Source organism: Punica granatum, chromosome 1, assembly GCF_007655135.1.
Source record: "Punica granatum isolate Tunisia-2019 chromosome 1, ASM765513v2, whole genome shotgun sequence".
Lineage (NCBI taxonomy): Eukaryota > Viridiplantae > Streptophyta > Magnoliopsida > Myrtales > Lythraceae > Punica > Punica granatum.
In genome coordinates, this window is record NC_045127.1 from 16,408,631 (window position 1) to 16,417,700 (window position 9,070).

Here is a 9,070-nt window from a genome sequence, read left to right on the forward strand (position 1 = left end):
AAAAAAATATAAATCATGGGATATTTTTGATAATTTTAAAAGCACATGATAGATTTGAAAAAACGGTAAAATCATATGATATCTAGCGTATTTTGTCATATTAATTATTATTATATAATAAATAAAGAAAGTGCTAAATTAATTAAAAAAACTAAAGAGTTTTTCTCCAAATAATAATAAATTAATAATAATAATTAATTAAAATGATGAATAAAAGAAAATCTCGTATTCCCGTTGTTTTCCTTCTCTACGGACACGCACGAGAGGGAGAAGAGAGATGTGATGTCCTTCTCCTTCTTCTTCATCATCTTCTTCTTCATCTTCTTCTTCTTCTTCGTCTTTCACAGCCAAAGCCGAGAGACAGTGAAATCCCATCGATTCGCAACCTCTGCATGCACGTAGCCGTGAATCGCCCCCCCGCATTCCCCACTCGCAGCTCCCTCCTCCGAATCTGCCAGATTCATGTAGGAGAAGCTCGGATCGTATCATCGGATCGGTTGCCCGTGCATTGAGTTCGCCCTCCTTCACATCTGCTCGCCCGTCGGACCGTCACTCTCTCTTTCTCTCTCCTCCTTGTGTTCTTGATTCCTTGTTTTGATGAACGGAGGTGCCGGGGACGCCGCGTCAACGGCTGCGGTGCCGGAGCCGCTCGAGTGGAAATTCGCTCAGGTTTTCGGCGAGCCGGCTGCCGGCGAGGAGGTCCAGGAAGGTACGAATCTTGGCGTTTGCCTCATTTCAGTTCAGCTGATTGGGGTTTCCATCAGTGTCAGCTCCAATCAATTTATCCCTATCCGTATCCGCTTCTCTTTCTGGAGCTTCACTCACTGTGATTGCACTGAGAATTGATTGATAGGGCCTCTACTCATATAGATTTGCCGAAGGAGGCATTGCTGTTCAGTTTGCTTTTACCGAAATTAGATTAGGTGTTTCCATTCTATTCAGCTTTTCCTTTTTAGCTCTTTTCACTACTTAATGTTCAAGCAATTGGGCAACTCTTAGTTTCGTCATATCCTCCATTCGGTGGGCAATTGAGATTAGAGAAATGAGATTTAATGGGGGTGACTTCCCATGAAAATCCTCAGTCTTTCGCCGCTCGAGTTTGATTGTTGCTGTTAATTAAGAAATGCTGTGCTTAATTGTCACTGACGAGGCTCATGTTGTGAAAATGTGATCGATATGCGTGGGGGGACAATGTGCCTATGCCTCTATAAGTTTGTGCAGAGTACCACTTGTGGTTACTTCATTTTCAGGATTTTGGCAAAGGGCACTTATCAGAATACTTGATAAACTCCTTTTCTTTTCCTTTTGAGTTGGGGAGGTTAGCTGAGTTATTATATATACATATATATTGGCTTGAAGTTCCAGAACTCAAAATAGATTGCTGCACACCATTGAAGAGGGTCATTTCTATCATAGTTCATTGGATCACCGTAATGGGAAAGGTTCCGTTCTGCTATGATTTGACTAGATGAGGAACTTTAAAGGGTCTAATTCCAAATGAGACCATGCATACTTCAAACATGAGCAATGTTTGTTCCATTAGTTCTATAGTTAGGTAGTCAAATCTGCAAATCTGCAAGCCTCTTGCCATATGTAGCATTTTCTCAACTATTCCCAGTCATTAAATTGACAAGAACAGCATAATTCATTGCTATTGATTCTAAGCATTCTAGTAAGGTAATTGTAAGTATGCCACAGACAATATCTGCAAGGGTAAATCAAGCATCATCCTGCATCCTGTGTTGTGCTGATGGATTACTTTCTTGCATTTGGAAATTATGTGCACAACCAACTATTGGATGTAAAAATATGCTAAAAAGCAGCATTGTTATTTGGTTCTTGCAGTTGATATAATTTCAGCTATTGAATTTGACAAAACTGGCAACTACCTTGCTACTGGAGATCGTGGGGGTCGAGTTGTTTTATTTGAAAGGACAGACAATAGGGATGTGAGTCGCTATTTATGTGCTTATTTGTTTATCTCTTTGCTCTGAAATCTCATTTTACTGTTATCTCTTGTTGGTTATATACACTTACTTTTCTGACATACATTGGCAATATGTAGAATGGGCCACGTAGGAGAGATCTTGAGAGGATGGACTATTCAATAAGCAAGCATCCAGAGTTCCGTTATAAAACAGAGTTTCAAAGCCATGAGCCAGAGGTATTTTCTTTGGATTTCTTCTGGATTAACTACTTATGGTTTTTTCTGTACATCACTATATATCTTATGAAGCAATGGATATCTCTCTCTTTTTTTGTTTGTCAAGTAAATGTTGTGTGAATATCAATTAACCTGCATTTTAGTTTGTTCAAATGTAGTTTGATTACTTAAAGAGCTTGGAAATTGAGGAGAAAATCAACAAAATTAGATGGTGCCAGACAGTAAATGGTGCGCTGTTTCTTCTCTCCACAAATGACAAGACCATCAAATTGTGGAAGGTACCGGTGACTTTCATGCTATGGATTGATATGTTTCAGGACCTAAGCTGTTTGAGGCTTTCATACTTTTCTGGCCTTCTTCATTAACAACACTGCCTCATTGCTACTTAAACTCATGTTTGAAGTGCTTATGTTTGTGCTTTTTATCTAGTATTAACTTCCTAAAAGAGAATTGTGTTGCCACTGTAGGCAACTTTGACATTCATATCAGTCTGCCAGTATCCATATATATATATATATATATATAGAATGAACACAGGAAAAAAAAAGTCCGCAAGCACATGGAGATATCAGGCCTTGGTTGTACATAGATGATCTGTGCTTGATATGCTTGTAATTTTTGAAAGCTAGATACTTTTGGTTTTATATCCGTGGGAAGGATTATGATATTTCTTTTTCTTAATTTGAGCAGGTTCAAGAGAAGAAATTAAAGAAAGTATGCAACATGAATATTGACCCTTCAAACACTATGGGAAATGGCACAGTGGGTTCCACTAGCATTCCAATTTCATCTAAACCTTGTTTTGAAAATGGAGGATGTGATGCGAAGCACTTTGGTTGTTCGATAAATGACTTTCAGTTTCCATCTGAGGGTTTTTCTTCGCTACATTTGCCTGCGGTAGTTGTACTCAACTTAGTAATTTTGATATCTCAGTTGTTTCTCTATATATTATTATAAATGATATCGTGGGGCGGCAACACATGAGTTCTGAAGATGTAAATTGAAAATCTCAGCCGCCATAACTTACCCATGGGGAGTGGCATACTGAGGCTATGGTTTTTTTTTTCCCTCTCTATATCACTATGAGAGTTAACTCTCTTAGTATAATTGTGAATGTAGGTGACAAGCCATGAGACGAGCCTTCAGGCCAGATGTCGAAGGATCTATGGTCATGCACATGACTATCATATCAATTCTATATCAAATAACAGGTTTATTCAACAGATATGAATGCCTCGATCTTGTGCATATGCTTTTCTTTGAATTGTCTATTGCTTCCTATTTTTTCTTGGTCTAGTTGCTGCCTGACTCCTGCTTGAAGTTGGCTTTTCCTTTTATGGATGAGAGGATGTTTATATACCCTCAAGAAAGGGCCTCCGAACCAGGAAATGATAATTTTAAGGATTTCTTGCATGAAAGGATGGCACCTGGCGGCAAACTTTTTGTGGTCTTGAAACTATCCTTGTCCCAAATCACCCCCCACCCCAAAAACCAACACCGGAAACCCGTCCAGTCTCCCTTGATTTTTGCATGTAATGTCGTCATATTGTGACCGCTTTCTTCTTTAATGTTTCTGTAGTGATGGGGAGACATTTATATCAGCTGATGATCTGCGAATCAATCTTTGGAATTTGGAAATTAGCAGTCAAAGCTTTAATATTGTTGATGTGAAGCCTACTAACATGGAGGATCTTACTGGTAAAGCTCACCTTTCACACTGGCAATTGTCTGCCTGATGAATTTAAAATGTGAAATTTGTTGCTATATTTTTCAGCATCTGTGGGAGTCTCTGCTCGAAAAGGGGGCAGCATTTTTAGTGCAAATTATTTTGTATTGATTTATTCCTGTCAATTCTGCTAAATCGTTCTCTTGGATCACCCAAATGCCAACACTGAGGTTTAGCCAGATTATGAAAAGATAATTTGCTTCCCTTCAAACACAATAACTCTTTCATCCAGAGTGGATAAATGCTCTTTAAGTACCTACGGTTTATTTGCTTATTTTGCTATTTGTGACAAAGATGATAGAATTGTTAATGAGCTGTATGAATTTGTTCATGTGTTTTATTTGCAATGTAATGCAGAGGTGATAACTTCAGCAGAGTTCCATCCAAATCACTGTAACATGCTGGCATATAGTAGCTCAAAAGGCTCAATCCGCCTCGTGGATTTGCGACAGTCAGCTCTATGTGATAATCATAGCAAATTGTAAGTGATCAATAGTTGACCCATCTTCTTGAGTAATTCATTCATGCTTCTTGAAGTTAAGTAATTTAGTCATGCGTCTGGAAGTTAAGGTAGTTATGAATTAAAACGAGTGTCTTTGAATATTTTTATATGTTCATAGAGCTGTTTGTAGATATACTGATGCAAATACTTTTGCTGTAATAATTTCATTGTTGTTGTTATTATTCTGGCTTGTAAACTTTGAATCTAATCCCACTTATTTTTCATTCTGAATATTCAGGTTTGAGGTACAGGAAGCTTCTGGATCAAGATCCTTCTTTACCGAGATAATAGCTTCTATTTCAGACGTCAAATTTGCTAAAGATGGGAGACATATTCTTAGTCGTGATTACATGACTCTCAAGGTGTATATTCTCACGCTTGTTTGCTTTAAATTCTTGCTATAACAAAGTTGCCACTGCGTATTGTCAACTAGAGGAAAGACAGCCTGCTCTATAATATGAAAGGAAAAAAAAATCATGATTTTGGTTAATTTATAAGCCATATGACATGTGAAAATTAATTAAAATGCTGTTTTTATACATAGATTGCTTTGGGGAAGTTAACTTTGTGTTTTGAAATTGATGACTGTCGTCTCACAGTGGGAGGGCTGTGATTTAGCAAATTCATTCATTGGGAATGACATTCTAATAAAAAACGTTCTCACTCTAAAAGTATGGTGGTGCAGTTAAAGAATTCTAGATCGGTTCATTCTGACATAATTATTTCTTTTGCTGGCTGATGCTGTCAGCTCTGGGACATCAATATGGATTCTGGTCCAGTTGCAACCTTCCAGGTGCATGAATATCTGAGACCAAAGGTGAGTTGTATTATATATTATTCAAAAAGTGCTTCTGCTAATTCAAACAGCATGAATGGAGCTAATTTCCGTATATTAAACCAATTCATCAGCTTTGCGATTTGTATGAGAACGACTCTATCTTCGACAAATTCGAATGCTGTTTAAGTGGAGATGGGCTTCGAGTGGCCACTGGTTCCTACAGGTTTACCTCATATTTTATCACATATATTAACCATATTAATTACGCTCCTACTATTGCTATTTCCCGGCATGCTTACAACTTCTCTGTGATTTCAGCAATGTCTTTCGTGTATTTGGTTGCTCCGAAGGGAGCACAGAAGCTGCAACACTCGAAGCTACCAGAAACCCAATGAGGTAAGCTCTGAGTATTACTTGAGGCAACTAGGACTCGAGAGAAGGATGTATGCTAGAAGGATGCCTTCAGATTAAAACGTGCATCTCCTTTTTCGTGCATAAACTCTTAGCTGCTGCTTTCTGATTGAATGAAGGTGCTTTAGTTTTTTTTGCGCTTTGTGTTTGTCTCAGACAATATATTATGTTTTATGTGCTTCCAGGAGACAAGCACCCACCCCTTCCAAGCCTTCTAGATCTCTCGGTTTAACTCGTGTTGTCAAAAGAGGTATACGTGCTTAGGCATCAGTGTGCCTTCTTATTTGTGGCTTCAGTAGTTCAAACTCTAAAAAGGAACAGAGCCGTTATTTCCTTTATTTATTTATTTTTCTTAGAAATGACTTCTGAACAAATGCAGAGTTTTCTCTCTTTTTCTCGCTCTTTTATGCTTCACTAACTTCAATTCTAAAAAGGAACAGATAACTCAGGAGCTGATACAAATGGGAATTCTCTTGATTTCACCACAAAGCTGCTCCACATGGCCTGTCATCCAACAGAGAACTCACTCGCTATTGCTGCTTCAAATAGTCTCTACATGTACTATGCGTAGTGATTGTAGGTGAAAAGGATTTACAAGTTTCGTCCAGTGACAAGATTCCTTTCCTCCTAACAAAAATTCAGAAGGTGCGCATCATTATCTTCTCTGGGCGATAGGCCACATGACCCCAACTGTTTGATTTGACTATTTCCAAGGCAAACTATATCTGGACTTTCGCTTCATCAGGTTAGCTGTCGGTTTTTCCTGGTCGTATTCTTTTTTTGTATCAGAAGTTTGGTTTCTGCCATTCCAATGTATTCATTACGTCAGTCAAGTCCTTAAGATGACTGGTGAAGGACAGGAAGAGATTAGATCAGGAAGCAGCTTAGATTAGGTCTTGATATAAAGGAAAAGATGGGGAAGGAGCTGTGTTTCGACATGAATTAATTCTCGTTGATCACTCAGGCCTTGGTGGGTGGTGAAGCTGAAACTTCTTCGGCTCGGGAAAACATGTTAAAGGTTTCTGTTAATTATAGTTGCTATCCCACTAAAAACATGTTTTTATTTTCTTCGGCGGAGCTTGCTGCTATGTATCTCTATCGAATAATAGTGTTTTGTGGGATGATGTAGGGTAAAGGGATCATATATGTCTTTGGACTCTCTTCTCCATTATTCCTGACGCATTAGAAATGTATCTCTCATGAAATCATGAAGTTTAGTTGTTTCCTTTTGCAAGTTATTTGGGTTCATATTGAGGTTATATCAATCAGTCAAGTGGAAATTGGCAGTCGACCGAACCAAATATTTACATAAATAGGTTGTTGGGCAGTTCAGTATTACTCAGCGCAGATCAGATTGCCGGAGGTTGCGCCTGTGAGCACAGTTGTCGGTAATCAAATGGTGACATCTGTCAAGATTTCATTATTTCTATAACGGATTTAGGGCTGTGCTGAGAGTGAAACAAAAACCAGCACTTACACCTTTGGGGGCGCATAATAGGAAGAAGCAATGTAACAGCTCGAACCTGAACTATGTGGAACTCAGATCCCCAACCTGGACTGGCCTGCCCCCATCCCTGAACCATAGGTCGTACATGCGCTTTCTGTGGTGTTATATTATACATGCTGGGCAATTCTTGGATCCAATTAATGAGACTCTTCGGTTTGAATTCAATTAATGAATTTCTTTTTTGATTATAAGAAAGGTTAATGAATTTATTTTTAGATTATAAGAGAAGTTTCTGGGTATAATACAATAAAATATAAATTCTAATAGCTAATGAGGAGGAACGGGTAGTCCTATTGAGTATTGAATTTGTAATTTCTTAATTGTCAGGCGATGGTGCGTGTTACTACAATACTATGCTTTGATAAAAAATCAATTAATGGATTTCAAATGACTCAAATCGTATACCCGATCACAAAATATGAGAAAATTCTGACATTTTTCTGCAGCATGGTAAGGTAACAATTTTAAGGAATGAGAATTTTCTCATTTTACTTTTGCAAAAAAATAGGGATAAAGACTTGAGAGTAATCGAGCGAGGGAGTTAAGGAGATAAACTTTGACAGATGAGAAAATTCAGGAGAAAATGGCTGGCTTTGCATTACGCATGGGAAAGACACTCTTGCCCTTCATCTTTTTCATTTCTCTTATTTTTTCGATGTGATATCCCTTGAAACTCAATAAATCCATCAACACTCAAAATCGAGACCTTGTTTAAGCTTTGTTTTCTTTATTTTTTTGGTTAAAATGAAATCATCTGCCAGTGCCAAATGATGAAAATTTCAACCGTTCAGATCTTTCATTATCAATCCTTGATGTATATAGATATATATGCAATGCAATACCATGCAATCGCTCTTTTCAGGTGATTACCGATTATATCGTAGACCTTCCACAAATATTGGGATCGAATTAGAAGACGTCTTCCTATTCTCTTCCAAGTTTATGTTTGCGATCCCTCTCTCCATGTGCGCTGCCAAACGCTCCTCCCACTCCCTCCTCGCCTCCACGTCCTCTCCACTGCTGTCTCCACCCCAATTACCCGCTCCCTAGCCCCACCTCCCTCCGCCTCCAGCTCCACCAGTGGTCTCTCTAAAAGCGCGGAGTACGTGATCTCCAAGATCGATGATCTCAGGAATTGGTACCACTGCGGCTCTATGTGACCCATGACCTTCAAGCATGCGTGCTACACGGTCGAGATGATGCACACTGGTGTGTCCAAATACTATCTCAATCGATTTGGGGTCATCTTCAGGCCGAGCCCTCTACATTCTGACTGCATGATCGTTGCAAGGACCCTCACCAACAAGATGGCTCCTGCTCTTCGCAAGTATTGTTATGCATGGCATATACGATCAGAGGTTCATCAGAATGTTTCAATTATATATTCGTCACCATTTGGTTTATCATGATATGCTGCTAGGCGTCACTCGTGATTTTTGGGAACTAAGGGTATTTTGAAAATTATTATTTTGGTTACAGAAAGAGTTTCTCGTAATGTCAAATGAGTTGATATTATAATCCCATTACCAATTGGTGATGAACCTAGTTAGTCACACACATTAAGCGTGTCTAAACCGAAAAAAGAATTAATTATAATTAAGGAAGTTAATTAGGAATTAATTATCGAACAAGACTTGCAATGTGGTTGCAAGGGTGCTAGCACGTCTTGAAGCCGAGTTCAATATTAATGATAAATCTAATTAAGGAAATACGATAGTTTCCTTATTTAGAGAGTTTCTATAAATAGATTATCTATTGGTGGAAACTCGTGTCAATGACTTATTTGATCTTTCTTTCTTATTACAAGGACAAGTCATTGGATGACTTATTTGTAATTTATTAATTAATGTTGATTAATTAATAATTGCATTTTGGTCCCTAGGGTAAAGATATATATATAGATATGATCGTATAGTTAACCCAAGAACACTTATTGATAAGACCCGATATTAGTGAGAGAGAGAGGGGAGAGTTCGGTTGAA

General features: G+C 38.3%; 1 protein-coding gene across 4 annotated transcripts; it reads left to right on the forward strand.

Annotated features, from left to right (window-relative positions):
• Positions 1-243: 243 nt before the first annotated feature.
• LOC116188527 (serine/threonine protein phosphatase 2A 55 kDa regulatory subunit B beta isoform-like) lies at positions 244-6,815 on the forward strand. Of its 4 annotated transcripts, none has more exons than XM_031517952.1 (14): positions 244-709; positions 1,846-1,949; positions 2,066-2,164; positions 2,323-2,442; positions 2,855-3,064; positions 3,284-3,375; positions 3,744-3,862; positions 4,248-4,371; positions 4,631-4,754; positions 5,141-5,209; positions 5,302-5,393; positions 5,489-5,566; positions 5,767-5,831; positions 6,016-6,815. In XM_031517952.1, the coding sequence occupies exons 1-14, from the start codon at positions 598-600 to the stop codon at positions 6,150-6,152; spliced, it is 1,545 nt and encodes a 514-aa protein (XP_031373812.1). In that variant the 5' UTR covers positions 244-597; the 3' UTR covers positions 6,153-6,815. The 4 variants fall into 4 exon arrangements, with proteins under 4 accessions (XP_031373812.1, XP_031373820.1, XP_031373837.1 ...); XM_031517960.1 differs by having other exon boundaries at positions 2,855-3,061; XM_031517977.1 differs by having other exon boundaries at positions 2,855-2,926.
• Positions 6,816-9,070: the final 2,255 nt, after the last annotated feature.

Excerpts from the sequence above, each read along its gene's own strand:
- LOC116188527 (XM_031517952.1), top strand. The coding sequence starts at position 598 with ATGAACGGAGGTGCCGGGGACGCCGCGTCAACGGCTGCGGTGCCGGAG. Across the intron at positions 2,443-2,854 it reads AGACCATCAAATTGTGGAAG|GTTCAAGAGAAGAAATTAAA; the intron begins GTACCGGTGACT and ends TAATTTGAGCAG. Across the intron at positions 4,372-4,630 it reads TGTGATAATCATAGCAAATT|GTTTGAGGTACAGGAAGCTT; the intron begins GTAAGTGATCAA and ends CTGAATATTCAG.